Raw genomic sequence first — 25580 nt, 5'->3', positions numbered from 1 at the left:
TTCGTGTCTGCTCCTTGGCACCTGTGCTACTGTGTTCAACCACCAGGAGGCAATATCATATTCCCTTTTTAAGTACAACTCCTTTCATTACCTCTACGGTCTGAAAAAGTTACTAAAATTCATTTTCACGAATTCAATGTAGGTATGTATAATTTAATAATGCACATTCAGTACATTTCTACATATGTATACATGTACTTATTAGCCTTTTTAAGGCAATCAGCAGACTGAACTCACCTGTATGTTCCTGTATGTTCATATTAAATACTGAATTTTTACAGACAGCAACTTCAGTGCTGCCAAAGCACATCCCAACAACAGCCCTGGAGATGTTGATCTCCACAGCAGCTATTCATCACACTACCACACTGCAGAGGGACATGTTCTCTACCTGCTCCTCAGTGTTGGCACGCAGAAATCATTTTTTTAGGCCATTAAACTAAGCATTAAGTCACATGAATATAAAACTAATTCATTTTATACTAGTTACAGTAAAAACTGTTCCGCTAGCTGTGGCATCTTCTAAAATGCTAGTAACCTACAGAGATAAGCATTAAGCTCTCCTTTCTAATTACTTGCATGAACACACAAATTGTTTGCTTTTACCTACACACTGCACTATTTCACAATAAAACATTGTGAAACATCCCAGAAGGAAGCCATGGATACACCTGTCTTCCACTTGAGACCAACAGCTTCTAATTAAAAATTAAAAAATTTGATCTCTATTGAAGAAAGTTTGAGATGTTTAAGGGAAATGACCTTATTTCATTTATTCCCTTTACTATATTTTTGGAAGCCAGATTTTGTTCATTCAGACCTATGTGGGATTTGGATGCACTGGATATTATACTGATCAACATCAGTTTTCTCATGTATTACTCTCGCATCCCTCTGCAGTCATACAGGACAAAAGTCACTGCGAGTTCAACATCAACAGAAGTTGTTGGGAAAAGATGGCTCTTCTGGCAAATGCAACAAAGACAGCTCCTGGCTTGTGCTACCTGCCTCATTTTATCGAGTACTGGCATTAATAAAGAAAAATAATAATAAGCTTACATACGTATTCCAAGGAAGAAATGGTTAAACATCTACATGCTTAAATCTTTCTTTCAGATACCAACATCTACATTAAGATAGAGATTAGAGTCTAGTTAAAGTTATGGCACGCGTGTTATTACAGAGAAACTCTGAACTTTTGTCAAGAGAAATCTAACCTTTGTTTTCTCATCTACAACTCGGAGTCCATCCGCCGATACCCACAGGACCGCTTTAACCGCCTTCTTCCCAGTCTTTCAGAAAAGAAAAAAATAGGAAAGAGAAAAACAACTTTCCGTTAACAGTGTCAGAGTGCACCCACTCCCCCTTTCCAAGAATCACAACATTAAGTGCAGATGAAGTCCATGTTCAGTAAGGTGCCCAGTGCCAGATAAATCAATCCAAGTTGCAAAACACTCAGAGAACCAAGCCAAAGCCAGTATTTCAGAGGGAACATATCATGGGCATGGGGAGCGGGCACAGAACAGGTGGAGTCATAAATAGGGTGTACATCCATGTACAGTAAAGAATTCAAGACTGACCAAGTGGGTGAAGAATTCCACCAAAGAGTCAGATAACACTAATTCATAAGGAGTTACACCCCAGGTAGCTTCTCAAGCACAAGTTTAAGTGCAGGAAAATTCTTACCTGGCATTTCCACCACCCCCACCCTCAGCACCAATAGTTACATGGCAGAATCGTGGCATCACCTTAAACCAGTGTTAAAAGCACCCAGAAGACATTGGTTGCGGTGTTACGCAGCTTAATGCTGAGATGGACCATCTACAGACATTCTACAGATTTGCTAAGAGCAGAACGTCACACGTTGGAAGAGAGGTAGAAGAATGGGACATATCAACCATTCGACTGTAGCTTGACAAGCACTGCGCAGCACAGCACAGCAGCAGGGGAGTGCCCTGGCTTTCCTCCAAGATGTGACTGCGGGACCTTTTAGCTGCCACGAGCTGAGGGTGAGCAGAAGTGGGAAACGCGGGAAGGCTTTGGGAGCCATGTCAACTGCAGGTTCTTTCTAAGCTGTTTACTTTTTAAAGGAGGGTTGCAGAGAACAGTATACACGCAAGATGATATTCTTCTGAAATCAAACCAATCAAACAGAAAATAGGTACAGTGTCACCATAATTTTATGAGTACTACCACAAAACAACCCCTAACACCATTTTTAATGTGTTCCTTAGATTCACAAGTCCTGTACTCTATTCTTTTACCTTTGAGCCACCTCAGAAACTATTCTCCCCACACCTTTCCAGAAGCACAGGATTTACGCACTTTGTGGCTGCTGTAGACAGCTGCCACAGACCACTGCAGGAAGAGAACAACAAAAGCAACAGGAGATGGAGGGGAGTGGGGCGTATCAGCTCATGGCTTTGTGCAAGGATTGCATTTCATTTTTAATAACTCAGTACAGATGTATATAATTTATATTCATACGGCAAGTATCTGAGCAAGGACACGTTCTGGCATAAGCTACTGCGTGTTCCAAATTAGCAACTCTGATTTTAACATCGTAAGGATGAAGTGTATTTTTTATCTCGGACTGATAAGCCACCTGCTGCATCACATTGGTTTCACTCTCAGAGAAGACAGAAAGCGTGAAGAAAATCAGCCTGGCAGGACTTGTGCTGGTCTTGGGGGAGGAACTATCTGTCCCAATTTCTGAAGCAGCGATGACAACCAGAACACTCTCAGAACGCTTGGTGAGACCGGAGAACGGCACTGACTTGTACGGAACAGCGAGTAAAGGAGAGAAGAACAAACACAAGCACAGTATGAAAACAAGCTTCTGAAGAGCTGGTGAAAACAAGTCTGTAGGAGCCCATCCAGCCGGTTCAATATCCCAGAAGGACTGAAATAAAATTTCCAGATCCTGGAATGCCTAATGGAAAAAGCATTCTTCACAAAGGAAGATGGACTCAAAGTTACTGTCATATGCATTAAAAAATGCTGCAGCATTTAAAAGCTGCCTCTAGTTTTCAGTCTTAAAAGAAAGTAAATATACATGCACATAGATATATATATATATTCTCAATGCCCACTTAGCTTTCATAGCCTAGAAGTCCCTATCAATCCCAACAAGAGACGGCATGTAGAGATTTGTCTCAAACATTTTGAAGGAGTGCCAATTTCTTAAAAGCCACTAGCAGTCTTAAAACGTTCAAGCAAATAGGGAAAATCAAGAGAAGACAACGCCTGTGGGTCACTGCTTGCTTTAGACTATCATTATGAACCTGGGATGCTTCTTTTTCCAGCAAACCACAACCTTGTTTCTGTAGAGTCAAATGCTGAGCAGTTCCTGAAGTTCGTATTAATCAACTTGGGTTTCACTCAGTTTGGTACTTTGCAAAGCAGCGCTGCAGTGCAGCAGAGCTGGTCCTCATCTGTTACTTTCCTAAACTAAGACTTACAAACAGATAAACCACAGAACCTCACATTTCTCAGAACAAAAATAAAAGGCTGGAGGTCTGAATATTCCACTGGACAAGTAAGCTTTGTCAAGTGAGCTAACCTAATGCAGGTTTCCTACTCTAAGAAAACAACAAAACATAGTTATCTCCCAGTCCTTACTTCTAGATTTATTGTGGATGCAATGCTTAGAACAAATAAGTTCTTACAGTCTGTATCCCAAACTCATGGCTGTTACCATTGGGCAACACACAATTATCTCCCAAATCCTCATTTTATCTATCCCAATTTCACCAAATAAGTTCATACCAGCTACACAAATCAGCACACTACTCTACTATAGGTTGGGTATTGCCAAGCATATCGTGATTAGAAAGTAGAATCCGTTTTCACTCCTGACATACAGTGGACAGTAAAATTACTGCTTACAAAGCAATCTCCAATGCAGGACCACAGTGTCTGACAGACAGATGTGACTTCAAACAAAAAACATTATTTAAACCAAATTGGTGGCATCCATTGCAATAGCATGGTCTTAAATTCTACTACTTAGGCACTCCTTCAGACTTCTGCATCAGTAGCTTGTCTTCACATTCAAGAGCTCCAGGATGACGACACTGCTGGAGGGGAGCCACTCATGGCACCAACACCCAGTTTGTCAGTGTGAATCAGCTGTGACAGAAAGCTCACTTCTTAGCATTTCCTAGGAGGCTGGTAATCTGCTCCTGCACAAGACTTGTTCTCTTGACTCATTTCAGAGTCCTCAGAAGCCTCCTGGAGGGCAGGTGAGGCACCCCGGTGAACGGAAGGCAAGGCTGAAAACAAAGCACATGGGAAACCTCTCAGACAAGCAGGTGCCCTCAACGCAGGCATCACAGAAAAGAAAATGAAGTTGATTAAAGCTGAAATACATTTCTCCTGAGCAACGGTGCTGGGCCTGCTGACTGGGCCATTAGAAGTGATGGAAAGATGGAACTAGGTAGCAACTGTACTGTAAGGTGGAAAGTAAAGGTTTAACGATAACCAAGCAGAATGAACGTTGCATAATAATGCCTTTTTAAATACTTCTGAATTGCTTCTAGGCTTTCAGCTGTTTACAGATTTCTCAGTATCTGCCTATTTTATTCTTTCCAAGGCCTTCAAAACAACTGTAAGATGTATCTGGAGCCCGAGATGTACAAGAACACAAATTTCTTCTCTGTTTCTGTACAAAACATTGCACACTAAGAAATATACCTGTTTGATAGAAGCAAAAGATGAGAAAGATCTGTACTACTATTCATTAACACACAGAAGACTTAGTTTTAAAATATGAAGATCTGCCCAAAAAGGCAGTTGATGCAGTTATATCCTGTAAACAAAACAAAACAGCAAAAGCCTAACCCGGAGCTAGCAGCAGACATCTCATTTTTACTTGAAGTTGAAAATGAAGTATTTTCAATGTCAGGCTGTGACTAAGCACTGGAACATTTCCTGACACAAATAAGTCAGATTTACCTTTCTAGGGGAGAAAAACATGGACAGGGAAAGAAGCGAATCTGTCTAGACAGACTCACTGAAAACAAGTAGCAAGTTAAAACAGCTCTGGTTGGGAATATTACATTAACCTGAAAACAAGATATCCAGGGAGAAATTACAGACATTGCAGGGACATCTAAACACTATGGATTTCAGTACTCTCAGTGCTGGCTAATCTAACTTTGGTGGCTGAAACAGAAGCAACTCTTTTTTTCAGCAAAACATTATAATAAGAAGGAAAGCAAATCTACAAGGCTGAAACAAAGTACTGGAGTTTAGTAAAAGCAATGCAAATGTAATGGGGTAGCTGGTACATCATGGAATCTCAGAACATCTTGAATTGGAAGGAAACCACAAGGGTCATTGAATTCAACTCCTGGCTCCACACAGGACTGACCAAAATTCAAAGCATGTTTCTGAGAGTGCTGTCCAAACACCCACTGAACTGCAGCAGCTCGGGGCCATGTGCACTGCCCTGGGGATCCTGTTCCATGCCTGACCACCCTCTGGTGCAGAACCTTTCCGTAACCCCCAGCTGCCCCTCCCAACACAGCTCCATGCCATTCCTTCAGGCCCTGTAACTGTCACCAGACAGCAGAGCTCAGCGCTGCCCTTCTGCTTGGAGCTGTAGGCTGCCATGAGGTCTCCCCTCAGCTTTTCTGTTCTGGGAAGAGCAAACCAAAGGACATCAACTACCTCTCATACAGCTTTCCCTCCAAACCCTTCACCATCTTTGGCTGTCAGGGCACGCTACTGACTCACATTCTGGCCATCAGCCAGAACCCACAGAATCATTTCTGAAGGGCCACTCTTCGGCCTCTAGTCTGCTAACTTCTACACATAGCCAGGGTTGCCTCATCCCAGGTGCAGAATCCAGCACTTGCTCTTGTTGTACTTCATAAGGTTGGTGATTGCTCAGTCCTCTAATTTGTCAAGATCTCTCTGCCCTTGAAGGAGCCACCAGCTCTCCCCAGTTTATTGCTATCCGCAAGCCTTCCTAGTATACCTTCAAATCCTATATCCAAAGATATTCATTGATAAAAACATTAAAGAGAATCAGCCCTAAAATGAAGCCCTGAGGAACTCCACAACTGACTGGCTGACAGTCTGATGCAACTTTGTTTACAATGACCCTCTGAATCCAACTGGTCAGCCAATACTTCATCCATTGCATTATGTTTTGTCTAGCTGTATGCTGGACATTTTGTCCAGAATGATACTGTGAGAAACAAGAAGCTTTGCTGAAATCCAGAAATATTACATCAACTAGCTTCCTCTGGCCAAGCGAGTGGGCAGTGTTGTCATAAGGAGATTAGAGTTCATTAAACAGAACTTTCCCTTCATGAATTCTGTAAGCTGTAACCGATGACTGTGCTGTTCTTGAGCTGTTTTTCAGTAACTCCCCCAAATAATTATCTCCAACATTTTGCCAGGTACTCAAGTGAGACTGACAGGTCTGTGATTTCCAGGGTCTTTTCTTGTGCGTTTTGAAACCTGGGACAATTGTTTGTCAGCCTTCAGTTGACTTGGACCTCTCCAGATTACCAAGACCATTGAAAAATAATTGAGACATCTCACGCTGACATCAGCCAGCTCTTTCAGTACTGGGGGATGCATTCCATCAGGCCCCATGGACTTATCTGCACCCAGTTGGAGCAGCAAATCCTACACAAGTATGGCATTCGGCCACAAGTTTGTTGTTACCAGTCACAGTTCTCCAACTCAAGGCTCCGGGTGTCCCAGAGTCCATCATCCATGCTGAAGACAAAGGCATTAAACATCCCTCCTTTGTCTGTGTGGTGACAATCCTTATCAAGTAACAGACCAATGTTATCGCTGATCCTCCTTTTGCTGTTAACATATTTTAAAAAGCCCTTTTTATTGTCCGCCACAGTACTGTCCACTTTTAACTGTAATTGAGCTTTGACAATGTAAATTTTCTCCCTACAACAGTGAACAGCATCTCTGTAGTCCTCCCATGTCACTAGACCTCGCTGCTAGTACCCACGTTTTTTTCCCCACCTAAGCTTTAGAAGATCTCTACTGATTGAGGCTGACCTTCTGCTTCATCTGCACGTCTGACATTTTTGAACTCCCTGTTCCTGTGTTCTTAAAGAGGCTGTGTTTAAAAAGTGACCAGCTGTGATGGACCATAAAGCCTTCAAAAGCAGACCCCATCGAAACTAAATACCTAGCTCTCAGAACAGCCTGAAATTTTACTGTTACCACAAAGTGTTTTTGACTACTAGTGACCACTTCATGGTCACTATGGCCAAAATAGCCACCAATCAGCATTTCACCAATGAGAACATCTCTGTTTACAAGCAACTACTATTCCTGATTGATTCTCTTAGTACCTGTACTAAAAAGTTATCAAGGCCTCTCAGGAATTGCCCGGCCTGGTTGTGTCTGCTGTGTGATATATTTAGTTAACAACTGGCAAGTTGAAGTCATCCATAAGGAGAGGGGTGGCATATCTAGAGGTATCTCACAGCTTCTCAAAGGATAAATCAGCGGTGTCACCATCTTGGCTGGACAGCCTACAGCAACTCCACCACAACATTCCCTTTATTTGCTTGTCCTTTCTCACCCTTACCCAAGGGCTCCCAACTGTGCCACTGGCAGCTGTGAGCTCTGCACAGCCCAGCCCCTCCCTCCCTCCCAGCACTCCACTCCACCTGCCCTGCCTATCCTGGCTGAACGGCCTAGACTTCTTCATTGTGACGCACATCTCAGGACCTTTCCCCTCAGATTTTGCTTATGCCAGTGATGTTGTAGTTCTGGGACTGACCAAGGGCCTCTAGCTTCTTTTGATTGTTCTTCATGCTGCATGCACTAGTGTAGAAATACTCCAAATGTGCCTCATTCTGAGTGCACCTACTACAGGCACAGGTGAATACCAACAAGGAAAAAGAAAACTAGCATTCATTTTTATCAGGTTGAGGTGGGTCTTTCATGTTGGTTTTAAACAAATTCCAACAAATACTTTGAGTATTATACAGCAAATAGCATGTTTCACTCCAACCTTTCTAGATTCCAGCCTTTAATTCATTTACGGATAGGAATGATTTGATTAACCTGGCAGATCCTTTACATACAGCATTTTTATTCTGAAAAAAGAACTTCTTTCTTCACTATTACTATACTTCACTGGTGAGCTTTCCCACATCATGGAAAGAAAGGTGAACTGGGGAAATAGCTGCTTCTCGATGACATGCACTACAATGTGAGTATGAAGTGACACAGGTGCAGCTGAAAAAGCTTTATTTACTCCTTAAGTAAAGCCAAGACAAATGTGTGACCAGAAAATCATCTGCTCTGAAAGATTTTGCGATGCAAATTACAAACTTGTCAGTTTCTATTTAAACCAAGATTCAGCATGTAATAAGATCTCTGAAAAGCAGCATCTTAAATTTATTCCATAGGAAGTGCTTTACAAGAATTCTAAATGCAGAAGCAGTCAACAGATGGGAGGCAAAAGAGTTTTTTTGGAAGTTGACCAACACTGTCCTACGGAGATGTAGACAGAATTAAAAAACAAAAACAAAAACAACAAACCACCCCAATCCAGTCTCCAGCACAGCACATTCTTAGTAAGGACAAACAATTGCTTCCTTTTGCAACACTGTCCTCAGGAAAACCAGAGCAACTGTGGGCAGCAAAGCTTTCTCCTATACAATAGAATTGCAGTTAGAAAAACAAATAGCAGGTAAATGCCTGGTCTCCTCTTCATGTACCTTTGAATTTAGACCGTACTCAAAAAAGAAAGGTTTAGGAGATGGTACATGTAAGACTTGCTGCTTTCTCCCCACACTAACAGTTGGGCAAGCTTGTGGTGCTAGGCAGCCAACAATTCAGCAGTGTTTACAAGCACAGACCCCCAGCAGTTCCATAGGTGTTTGCCTAGGTGATGTAGGCTGGCACAAGTTTAAGGGATTTAAAGAAAAAAACAGTCACATTTTTATTTCAGGAAGACCAAATGATTTCAGAACGCTGGATTTCTGATACAGTCCATATGGAGTTCAGTTTCTATTTCAGGTCCCTTTTTTGACCACATTCTTTATTTGATCAATTTGATCAAGTCTGGGAAGAAATGGATTTTAGAAGTAAGTCTTCTGAAAGAGATCAAGGGATTCTCAACACCCTGATTTTACAGCAGTGCTATACCAGGGATGTAACTCCTTATAGTGCAAGCACAAATGAGGCATTAAACTTACTTTTCCAAAGAAGCCTTTGAAGAACTTCCTTTCCTGGAGGAACAGGGGGGACAAGTCGAGCGCTATTACTGAAGGTAGCTAAAATGTCCCAGGGTTTCAAACCAACAAGCACACACAAGAATAGGGTTTGGAGGGAAAGGAAGGGGTTTTTAGAGTTATCCACGAGAAGGTGCGACAGGCAAATGTGAAAATAATCCCATGAAAATGCAGATCAAAGGGCACACACAATTCTAATAAGCTACTGCCCTGAAATTGGTAGAAAGAAGAGAACCTTGGCCCCAATTTCATGCAAAGAGGTTACTTCATTGTCACTCTCCCTCGTTTAGTTCCCTTTAGTTAGGTTATAAACCAAACTTGGCAGCAGACGTGGTGGTTGAACAATTAAAATACTGTATGGGCACGAAATGCAAAGATTTAACTTTAGTGTTATAGTCAAATTTTCTCTGTATTGACCGTTTTTTCCCAAAGCAAGTGCTCCATATGCTGGAGAACATACAGTGGCTGGCATAATGCAGGATTAAAAGCTAAAAAACATTTTTTGTGCTTCATTTTATTCTTTTATTCATTTTATTATTTTATTTACTGTTTTGGCTTATGTGCTACTCTTACTTTGCCTTTTATACAACCTTCTTTGGCCAGTAAGGAATTTCCTCTGACCTAACCTAAACCACAATTGAGATCTCTTCCTCTTCCACCATATACAACTGCTAAATATTCATTCTACAACTTCTGATTAAAAGATCCCCTTTTAAAGCCACCTCTGAGAGGGAGAAGTTAGACCAAGGCAGAGGCACAAAAAGCTGAACTACAAGTTCCTGAACGTCTTCAGTTTGGAAGTGATTATACTGATTGCCCAATTCACAATGACACTAAAGCAGAACACAATTTAAAGCATACTTGCATGTCATTTTTACTGGCTTTGTTTTGTTACCAGATTGTTAAAAGAAAACGGCAAGATCTGCCTGATGTGACGTGAGGATATTCCCCAGGCCCTGATGTCCCACATGCACAGCTACACCTCAGTACCTGAAGGAAGCTGGCACTGCAGCATATCCCCGCTCTCACTATTTTTCCTAATTATTTAACTTGCAAGTAAAGTGGTACAGCAGTGACGTGGAGATCATGGAGAATCCACATGAGACTAAGGAATGGTTTCTGACAGCCGCTGACCCGAAATTACCATCGCACTGATAACAATGCTATATTAAAATATTATTACAAATATCCTGAGGCAGTGCCTCCAGAATTGATTGATATACAAGGTTATATTTAAAACAAAGCTTTGTTCTGACGCAAGCCAACAAAAGCCAGGAAACAAAGCTAAGAAGGGAGTGTCAGTCTCAACTCTGCATTTCCTGACTTTTGCTACTGAGCGCTTCTCTCTGCCCGACATCCTTCCACAGAGCTTTTCAACAAGTATCTATAAGATATTTGTGTCAACCCAGGAGCTATACAAGAACATCTCTACGTGCAGACAGCTGAAAGGCTTAATAGCTTTTAGCAGCAAGAACGGTCATGTATTTGGACAAGATATGCTGAACACTGGGAGGGGAACTAATGGATTAATCACAGCGTTGTGCACATAATGAGAAGGGGCTGGATGCTGCTGCCAAGTTGAGCAATGACTTGCATTACACTAAATAACAGCCTTTTAAAGACAGCAAAAGCTAAAAGAGATTCACCAGAAGCTACCTCATTTTAGGTGATGGTTAATTTTGCTCACAGCAAAATGCTTGTTAAACAAGATCTATGTTTTTTAATAAGCTAGAAATGTTAATGGAAAGGCATCATGCAAAATGGATTTTAAACAACACTAAGTTAATGTAGTTTAGAGATAACTAATGCATGTTTTAAAATATTAAATTATGTCTCTTTACCTGCTAAAACAAGAACATATATTAAAACAAATGCATCATTTAAAACAAGAAGTGGCAAGTTAGAAACCAATACTACACACTGAAGCTGATTTAAAAATCAAAACATGATATGAAAGTGTAACTTTGTCTTTATACCATATCCCCATACCTGAGTTAAATATGGTTACAAAGATACCTCATAGGGTCCTCAGAAAGCTGTTTTCCAGTCTGCACTAAACACCGCTAACTCATGAAAATGGTTTCAATGCTTTGTATCCAAATCTGAGGATCCGCATTTAGTGATATATCCCTGCTAAGGGAAAAATGTATGCTCCTTTGGTAACACCTGAATAACAGATAGTGATACCTGAACACACAGGTTTTAGATCTATCAATGAAACTGCTGTGCCATATCATCAGACAGAAAATAGGGACACCAGTTTCTCTTCATTCATCACAAGAAAAATTGTAACCTGCACATTATAGTGTTGATCAGGTTGGTATGCAGCCCCAGAGCTTGAGAATGGCTCTCTGCTAAAAATGGCTTCTTTTACTCAGCTGTCAATTAAACAGTCCCTGAACAAAAGATTTATCATCATCTGGTTTAAGTTCTGCAAGATGTGCTCAAAAATGATTGTGGCATATTCAACCAGCACATAATAAAGGACCTGGAAGGATATTTCTCCACAATAAAAAGGTAAAAGAATTTGACTGCATCTTTTCTTTCTAAAGCAGAAATTAAGATATTCCTAAAATGAAGATCAAGTTTTGTATTTTTCTTGACAAATCTTAAAAGGTTTTAAAGTCAATAGTCAACCCTAAAAACAAAGAACATATTTCAGTTCCACGAATAAATAGCCAACTGTTGGAGAATAAGAATTAAGAGGAAAACATATCTATTGAAATAAGACAGAGAAGAACTTAGTTTTAGAAATTACAAGTATGTCAACAATTCTGTTTCTAAGAGAACTGAACTGTTTCTCATAGACTGGATTCATAAGAACTATACAACGTCTGCAAAGAAAACAAAGATTAAAATAGGTCAATATATGCTCATATGTAGTTTAACTATATGAAAAATGAAGTTCAAATTTTGTAAAGCTTGTCTTTCCATTTGAGCACTGCACTTTCAAGACCAAGAGAAAGCCCACTGAAATAACCCAAGCACTGTAAAAGGAAAAGACTACCAAAGGAGCAAATTGCTTTCTTCTCACATTGCCTACATGCTGAGACAACATGGAGAGGTATGGCTTTTCCTTGTGAAGAGACTATACTGTACAGAAAAGAGCTCTCAGCAATGGAAGAATCCTAAAGAAATGCTCCCAGTTTAAAACCCACACACACAGGGTGGGGATCTGAGAATGGGGGCATGGTTTGAATCGCAATGAGCAGCTTCAGATGAAGCTTGAGTCTGATGCAGCCTAACAGCTCAAGTGCACAAAGCAGTTTCAGTAATCTGAATATTCCTCTTGGGGCCCAATGAGAATCCCACATCCGCTTCTCTACTGCCAGCACTGACAAATGAGACAATGCAAGCAGAAATCCTAAGACACACACCTGTGTCCCACTTGCACATAAACATAAAAAACTTCAAACAGCAAAGGAAATAAAAATTATCTGAATAAAAACAGTGCATTTATGAGAATGGGCAATAAGTTGATGCCACTCAGAATAATCATAAAGCACAGAACAGAGAAATCAAGTTAGTTATTTCAAGGGAACATGCTGTAAGACTTAGATGCTTACATGTGAATCAGTAATTCAGATGATCAAGAATCACAACCCTAGCATTATCTGGATTCCAGAAGAAACTAGGTGCTATGTTTTTACTGTGCCTCATTATTTATAAGCTTAGCTACAATTAATTGGTTTGTGGACTGAAAGTTTATAAAAAGACCTAGAGAGCAAATACTTCACAGCACAGCTCCCCAGAGAAGGAGATGAGAGAAGCTGCAAAAAGGAGATACTGGAACATTATTCAGTGTGCTAACAGAAAGTATCCTGATACAGTGAAAACAAGAACAGGACAAAAATGGATGCAACTCATTATGTGGTCAGTACTTGCATTTTTAGCTACATAAACTAAATCCACAGAACAAAAACTAATTTACATTCTGTGTGGTCCTTTTTAATAAAAATCAGTCACCAATCACTGCTGCACTGAATGGGAACAGATGGGATGCGGCTTGAACAGGTTGCTAGACACTGGCTGAGAAAGAAAAGAAAAGACTTGATTTTAATCAGAGCAGTAAAGCAATTCAGAAACTTTACAACACAACAGAAGGAAGATAACCTATAGTCTTCTGTTATGTGCTAGGAAGAGCAGGTTTATTCAGAATACATTTGAGTTCTCACATTTGGTGAGGAGAAAAAAAAAAATCACATCCAGTCAAAGATATCTTAAGTTAGCAAAGATGCAGTAGAAATGTTTGATTTGCTTCCAGTAATTTTGGCTGAGCTAGAAGGATACAAGAATTTCTCTGGTAAAGGCATCACTGAAGACTCTATATAGCTAGGACACAAGAGAAGCAATGAAAAGGACAGCAGTTCTCCATTCTCAATCAGACTTCAAATTCTAACATCCTCTCTTCCTCCTCTTCAGTGCTGTTCTAGCTTCAGATTCTTAATAAATTGACCACTGGCTTTTTACAGGGAAGAGATGACAAGACCTTGAAATGAGCTGTAGGAATACCAAGAGCTTTGAACGATTGCCATTTACAGGAGCAAACGTTCACGGAAGCCAAACTAAGAGCAGCCCACTTCATGACATACCAGAATTAGGCAGCCTTCAGGCAGGCCACTTCGAGCGGATGCAAGCCAGATTATTTCATGCATGACTACAATGTTGCAGTGCATTAGAAAAAAAAGCAGCCTAAATCAAATAATATTTCGTATAATAGAGGTGAATTAAGTCACTTTTGAAGTGGCAGGCAACAAAGGGAGAGGGAGAGAGAGAGAGGGAGAGAGAGAAAAAGAGAGAGGGAGAAAGACCTGTTAAAAAACAACGGTTGAATCCCATATGGGTACCAACTTAGTCTGAAAGGTCACAGAGGATTTTTACACATTTGTTTTGCAAATAGTTTCTGCCAGTAGAAAGAACAGTTGTAACTCTCCCTCTCATCATCAGATTAGCACGTCCCCCTAACCACAGCAGTGCTCTCACACCAGCCAACTGTTCTCCTAAAGTGGGTCAAAAGTTCAGGCTTCAGCTGGAGCACTGCTGCCGAATGGACCTTTTAGACACTCACAACCCCAAAGCCAGCTTTTTCAAGAAACAAGTATACATACAGATTTCAGTCTCTTCACAGCATCTTCACAGATATGCATTCCTCTGGATTCATCCACTTCCACGTGTCCCAAGTACTGTAGGAACAAGAATAGGAAGGTAAGAAGCATAACAACTTTAAAAACTACACAGTTTCTGCATATTTATGATCACAGACTGCTTAAAACCACAGCAAACAGAAATCACAAGTTGCAAAGTTTTTTTAATTAACAAGATGATCCAGAATAACGTTAGGCCACAGAGGAAGCAATTCAAAAATACATCAGTGTAGCATCTCAGGAAACTGGATACTTGCGTTTTATATAATGGAAAAAATAGAACTTGCTTGTGCTTTCCATTCCCACCCCTACCTTTCCCAGTCACGGTTCTTTTTGATAGAGGAAGGAAACTTTCTCTCAGAAACATCCATATCCTTACTCCAAAGTACTTAATTCTTGAAGAAAGCCATGGAAACTATTAGATGAAAACTCTCTGACTTCTACTTCTTACTACAAAACTTAAAAGAAATTTATCCTGATTTACATGACGTTATAAGACTGCACGAAAGCCACTAGTCATATTGGAGTAACTAGAGAGGAAAGAAAGGGTCTTCAAATATCAGAATAAATATTTGTGGCATGATGAAACAGTAAAGATTTAATTATCTCTGGAGATGTCCCATATTATCACAGAACATCCTCCTAGAATGTTTCAATAATTAGGATACCAAGCTTGATTAGCTCAACAAAAAGATTCCCCTCCATAGTGAAGTGCTCTATCAGAATAACAATGGAGATTCAGCTAACGGATACATTCAGAAAGATGGCTTCAAGATTTAATAGCAAACTGAAAGGCTTGTTGTTATTTTTGTTTAAGGTGAGGGTTTTCAATGCAAGGCAAGACCTTGGAAAAGGCTGTCAACATACCAACATTCTTACCATCAAACAGTTGAGACTTAGAAGACCTTAAATGATAAAGGGCTTTAACGTTAAGTTTCACTATGGGACATTTTTACAAGTGAGTAACTCTGAATGGAACAATTATGAAAGAATTTCACTTAACTCACCCCAAACAGCCACAGAAGAATTTGAAAAATACACTACGTAGAAACTAGATGGTAAATAACGAAGATCCAACATCTTACAACTTTTCCAAAGCGAGCTTTGTGTGGCTGAAAACCTAAAATTGAATACCAGAGTTGCCAAAACAATGACTGTATTCCATTAGCTGAACTTTCTGAACACTTGTACGAGATGTTCATTTCTCCATAGCACTAAGGGGAGAATTTATCCTAATTTAATCCTGAAACTACACAAACAGTAACAACTGAGATGCATTTACTACGTGTCCAGAAGCACATATTTGTATCCACACCCATCAGGGATGCATTTGCAGTTCTGCCATGTCTACACTGGAAGTTCCAGAGATGCAGAAATATTACGAATCTAACATGAGAAAATTTTGGTTTTAGGAGCCCAAGAAAGTTTGTCAACTGAAAGAAAAGAATAATATGAACAGGAACGAGGCTGAGGTCTGGAGAAGATGGGTAAACAAAGATATACGCGTGGAACGAGCCACCTAGCTTGCATTACTACTAAGTGCAACTTCATGATTTCCAGAGCTATCGGCACATCTCTTTTACCCAAGCATAGGCAAAACGCCCCCAGCGTTCAGCCCCTGTACTTGGCAACCTGCCTTTTGCTTGGAAAAGGGAGAAACAGAGCAGGGTAAATATTGCCTCTTGTCATACTCCAAAGCAGACAACCATTTCCCCATGCGTTGCCAAACCTCTTTTCAAGTCACATGCTCCAACTTTCAGCAATCAGTCAAGCCACCGCTGCTAGAGACAGCAAGTTTAGTTGCAGTTTTCAGTACTGCTTCCACTCCAATGAATGGGGACATGATTGCATGTATTAAGTGCATCTATCCACAGCAAAAGGGTACAATCTCCAGACCTCACTGAGCATTAATCAATTCTGAATTATAAAAGAAATTATGCTGCCACACAATACTACTTTATGATGAGTACAAAAGGTGCTTTGTTTGCATTTACACTTTACACTTAAAGCTCTTCATCAAAAAACTTATTCTTCCCAGTGCACCGCTACTGCAGAAGCTAGCTGCTCACAGCTATCAAGAACTGTGGCCTTGTACATTATACAGGCAGTTTCAGAAGTCCTTCTGAACATTGTTTGGACGGCTTTTTGATATTTTTTTTTTAGGTTCAAGTTCCCTCTATGTCCAAACCTATTTAAGTTTCTTTCTATTACAAATAACTGTCAGCTGCACAATGAGAACACTCCTGTCTTCTCTTTTTGCTACATCAACTTAAATCTCCCTTAAGCAGCAAGTCCTTTTCCAGGTCTTCAGTTTTATTTCTGAAATCCTTTCTCCCCCATCAGGCTCAGTGTAGATAACCTGCCTCTGTACTGAAGCCGTGCTACACAACTTCTACCTATCCAACCTTCAGTGGGTAGTAAACTAAGGCCTAAATTTTTCTTCAAGATACTTGGCAACCAGCTCTGATATGGACTGAAGCCTTCCCAGCTGCCTTACGTTTTTAATGAGAAGCATTACATTGGAATTATATCACTACCCAACCTTAAATTTGAAGCATCAGCTCAACTTGCTATTATCACAGCGTATTATGGATGGCATTTCAATGTTTAGTAGAATAAGCAAAATGCAGCTATATATATAGCTAGATTAAGAATTCTGGTATTTAGCTTCTCTTCAACTGAAAACAAGCCAAATTCTAATGTTCTGCCATGTCAAAGAGATTGCATGGAAACCACTTCAAAAAGCAGATACATACAACCCATGCTTCTACACAAAATTTTTCAACATCTCAAAAGAAATTTCCCACTCAAACTAAAGGAGAAGAAACATAATGCAAAGTGCCTGGGCAGAGACAGGCCATACATGAGGTAAAACCTCTTACAAATCCATCAAGGCATAGCACCACAAAGGAATGCAGTGACTGGGACACAGAATAACAGTGGCATAGAACTGCATAAGGCATACTGTGATGGCTGGAGACTTAACAGAACACACAGACTACCTACAGAGAAATATCCTCATCACCAAAGTCACACAACTTTATGTGCCTGGAGAAAGCAAGCACATTTCCATCATGGAAGTGCAAATAATGGGAATGCAGTATTAATAATGAATGCCTTCCTACTTAATTTCCATATCAACCATTTAGTGATAGCCACGACATCAGCAGTTCTCAGCCATAAGATGTTCTGTGAAGGATTTAATCACTATACCAGAAATCAGCCAACAGCGCTTCTACAGAAAGTGAAAGATCCTTTAGGGCAGAGTCCACATAAAGACTATCACAAAATAAAAGATCCAAATAGAATAAAATACCTTCAAGAGTTGTTGGGGAGCGCCTTAACAAATATTTTTCAAGAAAAGTATTGCTTATTTCTAGCATTTTCAGAAAAAAAATTATATGATGGTACAGCAGGTAATTAAAAAAACCCTCCACCTCAAGGCAATGAACTTTGTTTTCACAGACGAAACACCTCCTCCTGAGGCATTCAGTATCACTCTTCAGTCACACACTGCAAAGCAATCATCACAGGAAGAAGTCAAACTGGCACACAGTAAAATGCACATGGAACTTGAAAAACTTCATTCTTTTTCACGTCTTTTCGTATTCACGTCTTCAGTATTGTACGTCTTTTCTGATTTCATCTAACATCAGGCAATTTATCACCCAGTATGTTTGGTGAAGCTGTCCCACTGCCTTCCCCAAACATACACTTTTGAAAGTGTTCCTAGTAAAATACCGTGAGCTGATGTTTTATGGCAGTAATATTGCTGGGCAGCAATGAAATCAGTTTACCATCTGTGTCCTACTACAAGAAATACTACCTTGATTATCTTTGTTTTCTTTGACAAATACTTGGCTATCTCTGTCTTGGAAGAAGCAGAGTTCAACAGCATTGACTCAACAACTGCTGGCTCAAAGAAAGGACCTTACCCAGAACTCCTTCCATCACTTTCAGTTACTGGAAGACAGTAATACGCTGTTACAGTCTCTTTTGCAAACAGAGGCAGATAGACAAATTACTGAAATTTTTTCTGTATCAGCAGATGTTCACTTGGACTGTTCTATTTGCAGTAACAGATTAGGCTTTTCAGATTACATTTTAAACTAGACAGACACAAGAGAAGAGCTTACCAGAAGTCTTGGCCAAGGTGTCCTGTGCTAGCAAGCTAACCGCCAGAGAGCAGGAAACCACCATTTCCTTGGATACTTCTCCTCAATGCAATGACATTCCCATTTTTCTGTGTATGTGTAAATACTGCTCTACTGCTATACATAATATCCTTCTTTGTAAGACTAAATGCTTGGAATCTGCATGTGTAGATAGGCTTCTAGAAAATGTATTGCTTAAGAATTAAAGCCTTAACTCCACAGCTTCAGGGTGAAACTCTGTCTTGTAACTAGACAAGCTTAAATCCAAGAAGCCTGGATATGCCTAAAAGTTAAGCCACATTTCCACTGACCTCTAAGATTTACATATTCAAATTTATGTTGCTGCTTTTTAACTTATTAGTTTGAAACAGATGTTTGCTTACAGCTGTATAAGCACAATGACAAAAACTCTGTAATTAATCATCAGTAGACAAACTTAGTAAATTCTCCTTAATCAAAACTACAGGTTAATTACGATGCTGTACATTTCCTTAGGGTCCAACTTCTTCCACTGCCCTAAATCACCAGAATAGATGTCTCTTTGATTTGTTACCCTCTCCACAAACACATGCTGTTACAGCATCTTGGTGTGACCACACATCACACCCATCTGCGAGTCACACTCTGCATTTCACTTACTGATTCTCATATTGTATATACTGGTGTGAAGAAAAACACTGAGGGAATTTAAAAAAAAAAAATCACTTTGGACTACTGAAAATAAAGTAACAAAGTTCAACATGGATATGTGAATGCTTTACTCTTCATAGTCTCACAAATCCCTAAAATGTGGTTGAGGAGGTTGAGGAACTCGGTGGTTACGTAGGACACCACTTGCCTCAAGGCATGATCTACTTGCACATCTACACCAGAGAAGTCAGCCCAGTACTATTACATCATTTCTGCAACTGGAGATCAACAGGGTAACACTACCTATCCTACAGCTTCTAACTGCCATACGGTTAGAAAAGGGGGGTTGATTTCTGAGTTACTGTGAATGTCTATCCTAACTTTCCCTTGGTGACTTTACACTCATTACTCCATCCAATCCCATTACACCTTCCCTCATGTTCTGTCAGTCTTAGGTTTTCAGCTGCTTGCTCTGACATGCAATTCCTTTATGTGTGTGGGGGGGGAAAAAAAAAAAAAAAATCAAGTGTTGATAATAGTTTTATAAACACAGTGCACAGGAATGCATTCTAACTTTTGTTCCAGTTCTGCAAAAAATTGTTTCCATTTATGATATTGGAAACCTTCTAGTTTAGGAAAGAAGTAAAGAGTGTAGTGCCAATTTTTTATTTATTTATTTTACTTCCAATGCCTAAATTACATTTAAAAGAAATTTCTACAAGGGCATCTAAATCATTTTTATGGCTCTAGGCATGAATGCTCGTATCCTTGGAACAAGTTGAAGTTCATTAAACAATTTAACCTTCATCAAAGACAAGAAGGTTTTCAAACTAAGAAACTTCATTTAAAACTTCTTGTTCGCAAGCTATTCAGACAAAACTAAGAGGCTTTTTAAAATGCACTAAGTTTAAAGATTAGGGATTGAATTACACTCCTTTAATCATGATAAAATTACACAGGACTTTATTTAAAGTAACCTTCTGTTATCCATACACTTTCTGTTACAATCACCTTCTCTCATAATTGTCTTCTTCCTGTGATCTTAAATGCTGCAGGAGTTTCAAACTTTACATTTGCTTGCTGCTGGGCTAGCATTCCATAGGAATGGTTATTGTTCATTGCTAACATTGATTTCTTCCTTAAGAGGTAGGGATTTGCAGTGTTTCACGTGTAAGGCTCTGCAACCTGTCAGAAAGCAGCAGATTTGCCACTTTAATGTCTCAAAAATGCTTAACATAGTTCCCAAGGACTTCTCAAGCACCTCAAGATTTCACAGTCAAAAATATCACATGCCTAACTTAAGGGCCCTTCAGCATCAACACGCTGCTAAAATCCTTCACAGCTATTATGATTTCAAACAACTAGAAGAACACTCAGTAACACAAAGTAACAGCCATCACCTATGCTGACTACCAGTCTTTCTGATCTGGAAGAACAGAATGGCATGCAAATTATGTTCATAAACCAACTAAAAACAACCACCACCACCACAAAAAGCAATTTATATATATTTTATATATATACATTCAATAATAAGGTGCATAATGTAAATTGAAAAACTGAAGAGGACAAGTGGGCTACTACAAACGGTGTGAGAGCAGGCACCAAAGGCACAGGCAGTGGCCTGTTCTGTGGTGGGCCACGTACATGTTAGCTACACAGCCACTGCTCGGTCACAGGGATCCCAGAGACACGAGCTGGCACTCACAGGTCCCAGAGGTGATATCCTACAAAGTTCAGAGATAGTTAATCTCTTTTCTGCACTTTTTTTAAAAATAATTATTACATTAATTCACTCGCACAAAACAATACAGGGCCTTCCAAACACCTCCCACCAAAGCAAGGGAAAGAAATGAAACAGTTGAAGAGTGTTGAAATGTTAGTTCTCCTACATGACTGTACAACTGTATCCATATGGCTTTTATTTGTCAACACTACCCGAGAAAAACCAAGACTCAGTGGAAAAGCTAATTCACATGATACGATACATTCAGCAGCAAACCCTGAATCACAGATGCGGTACGTCACTCCTCCCCAGGGACTTCTTTCATTGACAACTTTAGTCTTCCATTTGGAATAAATGGACTGAAATACACACACAAGTAGACTTGCAGGTGACAGGCAACATTTAAGACACGAAGTCAAAAGAGACAGACCCCCCAAAACTCAAAAGTGACAACAGAATTAATTCAACCACCCACATCTGCATCTAGTTGTTGCACCTGACAGAAGCACGGGTAGGAGGAATCAGTTGTAAATGTTCTAACATGTCTGGTTGGTTAGAACAACCAAGAACCTGGAAAACGTTTTGTTTAATTCTGTTAAGTAGAGCGAAGTGACCTATTTTTTCCTGATACAAATTTAACAGGCCAGTTACTCTACAGATTATCTGTACGAACAAAAACTACTTACCCAGAGGACATCTGAAAAGGCATTTCAGACAAAAGAAGCCCTAGTGTCAAATATTTTAGTCATTAAAACATAGAACAGCTGCATGCTCTCAGTGAGGTAGTGTCTACAGCAAGAACCCAAGTTTCAAAATGGGTATGTCAATGCACTTCATTTTTGACAATTATCACTTACAAAGACTGTATAAAAATAAATCACAGTACCAACAAGAGCAGCATTAATGTCTGTGAGAATAATCTTCTGAATAGCTGCAAATACCTAAACCTAAATCCCTTATACATTATATCTATCTGGCACAGTTTTCTCCCTCTCCTCAGAAGCTTCACTACAGAAACAAAAAAGTTACTTTTCCGGTTGCTAGGACAGGGGAAGATGATTGTCACCTCTGAAAATACATTTTTGTACAGATTTCTCAGCAGTTTTAACAGTTCCACACTTAATGAAGAGATGGCTCTGAGTACAACTATAAAAGATGCAGTGTATCATGTCTCCACACCACAAGAGTCAGCACAGCCTTAAAATTACTGCCTAATGGGGTAGTAGAAGTCTGCAAGCTACCCTTGTAGCTAAATACAGCTAATACCCAAATACAACTCCAATACCTTTTTGTACCTTCGTTGTTAGACATGCACCTGTCTCTCTGCTGACATAGTGGAGTGCAGAAAGCCATTCATTTCACATTCTGGTACAAAGGCTCTTTTCTCAGCGCAACTTCAGCTGATTCAAAAGAGGACAGATGAAAGAGCAGAGCAGGCAGGTCACTAACTGTTCCAAGGCCCTGTTTTGAATGTGTCAGATAACCTCCTGAGGTGTGGTTAGGTTCCAAATACCGACAAGGGCTGGCTGTAAGATCCTACACACACTTGGACAACTGAGAATACATGATCAGCAGCTTGTTGCATGCAACGCAGACATTCTGAAAACAGTGGATAAATACAGACTGCGAAAGCAAGGTGTCAGTACTTAGAAGTAACAGTACGACCCCAGGATTATCATAAGCTCTGAACTTATGAGCAGAGCACTGAAGAGAACAAACTGTGCATCACATCTACTTCCCTGAGTTTTAAAGCAACAATGGCACAGGAATTTTACCAATACTTTCCATGGAGCACCTTCTCTACCAAAACACAGTTGTACAATAGGTGCATCAGAGTTGCTCAAAACCCACTGCCAGACTATAATTAACCAGAATCAGCTGTGGATGCAGCACAGGAAGAACTTCAAGAGCAGTATCAATGTAAAACAACTTAGTAACACTGAACTTGTTTGCAATACAGCATCCTCAAAGCACAATGAATGAACAGCTACTGGAGTCCTGTCCAACACTAACAGAACAGAGCCTGGAGGCAAGAAGAAATCCTATTTGCAATGTTGACTTTCAAAGTGGTTCCACATACTCTCTAAAATCTAAAAAAGGATAAATCTGTGCTAGCACTCTACAAACACCCCAGGTCTGGGCCAAAAAAATGCCTGAAGGCAAGAAGTTAAACACACCAACTTAACGCTATTTTAAGAGAGTGATATATCTTTCTCACATCAAACTTTCATGACCCCTTTTACAAGAGAACTAAGAGTTTGTTTGCATTAGTCTTCTCTCTCTCTCTCTCTCTCTCTCAAAAAAAAAAAAAATCCTACCTAAGTTAGCAAGCATTATAAGAAACAAAGCTCTGACCATGGCTTCTATTCCAAAGCTTTTCTGTATTTTCCTTTCATACAGAAAACCTTAAAGACAGCTACAGAATATCTGTTAACACTTCTTGGGTCTTCACCAGCTAAAATCTTAGACACTATTTCAAAAGTCAGACTTTGATCTTGCTACTCAGCTACATTCTGAGCTTTTAGGAACTAGGGCAGATGATTTTTAGGGAGTGCAGGCAAGGCAGAACATAAAGAATAAGGATGGACTAATCCCCACAGATACGCATTAAACTGTGGTTGAGAAGCTACAGGCAACTACAGCACCATGCTGGAATGCTAAACAGATATATACAAAAAAAAAAAAAAAAAAAAGGTAGTTTTCACTATATTTCAGAATGCACTCCTATTAGTTGACTATTCTTAGTAAGATACCTCATTTTACTTTGCTCCATTGAGGACCACCAGGAAGAAAAGACACTCCATCAGATGTTTAAAGACAGGGCAACAGCCCACTTTTCCAGGAATACACAGACTTCTGAATAATGCCCAAGAACTGTGTAACAGGATACTCTCCTTCAATAGCACAAAGTTCCATTCTTTTTGTGAGCAAAATGCAGTACCACCCACTAAACCTCTGACTCTACATCTGGTTTATCTTGTTCCCTCACAATGCCATACTTCCTGTCTGTATCTACAAAACACCAGCTAACACCCACTTTGCATCTCAAGCCCATAAACACTTTCCACCACTGCCCTTCTCAAGACTCTGAAGTTTGGAAGATACATTCAAACTGCATAAACAAAAGCACCTCAGTGTCCAATGGTTCTGATTTTAAGCTTTCATCTAAATGCAAAATTGTCAAACATAAGTGGCAAATATTCTGATGGAATCAAGAAACACAAATAAAGATGTAGTTACTTCAGAGCTGTTTTCCAACGACCTAATTAACTCAGTGAATTCTAATACAAAGCAGGAAAACAGGGCTAAACAAGTTCCAGCCCTAGGACAGGATGCAACAACTCATCCATCTCTATGCCTTTTCATCACTGAACGGTCCAAAACCTTTTTCAACTTTGGGTGCATGTGCCCAGAATAGATGAATGCTTCATTTAAATACAGGAAGCATTTGTCATTGTAAGTGCAAGTCTTGACCAGGAGTTTAAAGAAGAAAACCAACACAAAAGTCAGTCTTTAAAGTGGTTCACATCTTTTATGTTCCGTCAAGGACTGAAAATACTTCGAGTTAAACTAAATGCCTAAATATTCAAAGTGTAACATTTTAGCTTTAGCACTTATGTCTATGACTATAGTCTACTGTAAGACTATTAAAATGATGATCTTCAAGCTCACAATTCTATTCCCTCCTATACAGCATTAACACTTTGAAAAGCCTAATCTAAGTTCAAGCTTCCACAAAGCAGTTACTCAATTTCAAAGCTCTGGCACAATACCATCACTCTTTAGTATTAGATTACAATTCCTTCATTCTAGCAGAAAACTAATGTAAGACAGAGATAAATGGGCAGGCAGGCAACCATAGCAAACTAGAAAGTTAGCTTGCGCATTGTATATCCCACAGAATACATTAAAAGCACACACAAGCAACTGTAACAAGATAACACGAACATAGTATCAACATTCTTCTACCTTTATAGAGTACCCATAACTTTACAAAAATATTTAACAGCCAACTTCAAGAGCTTCATCTAGCAACATCACCTGTTTAATAATTGCACATAATTATTACACCAGGAATAAAGAATTCTCAAGTGTCAGAACCATAGACAGCATTTTCCTCATAGATATGGAAAGCTAACGATTAACAGCTCAAATAAATATCTATTATATATATATAAATAAATATCTATCTATTTACAATCTACCGTAGAAATAGTATTAGTATGTCTTCAGGAACAGTTTTTGATTACAAGCTGAGCAGATGCAGCAAGACACCTTAAATTCCTTCCTTCCTTCTTCCTAGTAACATTAAATATAAAATAAACATTAAAAATGTGTTACTTCTTGGAAAAGATGAGACAATAAATGAAAAAAACTACTTATAGTACTGCAAATTTGAAATTGTTCAAGGAATTGATAAAGGCAATTTTAATTTCACACACATGAATAATCTGTAACACACACCAAAAAAATAACAGAAGACATTCAAAATTTATAAGTGCTTAATACCTCAAGCACTGGAAGGAAGCTGGGGTGTTTCTTCACAACATTTCCAACTTTCCAAAGGGAGGGGTTATACTTCTCAAGCATAAGCCACCACTTATCTTAGGAATAAAACCGTAACTGTAACTTCATTTCAACTGATAGAATCTAGTATTTCTTCTATGCAATCCATGAGGTGTATCATTTCTGCTCT

At 39.5% G+C, this 25580-nt stretch overlaps 1 protein-coding gene across 11 annotated transcripts in view; it reads right to left on the bottom strand.

Annotated features, from left to right (window-relative positions):
* NUMB (NUMB endocytic adaptor protein) overlaps window positions 1-25580 on the bottom strand; it is a 93879-nt gene that overhangs the window by 10526 nt on the left and 57773 nt on the right. For 6 of the 11 annotated variants that reach the window (XM_042893786.1, XM_042894281.1, XM_042893999.1 and 3 more), the window contains 3 exons: window positions 14339-14413; window positions 9195-9272; window positions 1218-1292 (listed from right to left, as the gene is read on the bottom strand). In XM_042893786.1, the coding sequence (XP_042749720.1) occupies window positions 1218-1292; window positions 9195-9272; window positions 14339-14413 (228 nt within the window). Of the gene's footprint in view, window positions 1-1217; window positions 1293-9194; window positions 9273-13822; window positions 13966-14338; window positions 14414-25580 lie in introns of those variants that run through there. The other 5 variants (XM_042894143.1, XM_042894427.1, XM_042894212.1 and 2 more) reach the window with 3 other exon arrangements.

Source organism: Lagopus leucura, unplaced genomic scaffold (genome assembly GCF_019238085.1).
Source record: "Lagopus leucura isolate 7727_CA_CO unplaced genomic scaffold, USGS_WTPT01 Super-Scaffold_1, whole genome shotgun sequence".
In the NCBI taxonomy this organism is placed as follows: Eukaryota; Metazoa; Chordata; class Aves; order Galliformes; family Phasianidae; genus Lagopus; species Lagopus leucura.
This window is presented reverse-complemented; position numbering and strand designations above follow the sequence as displayed.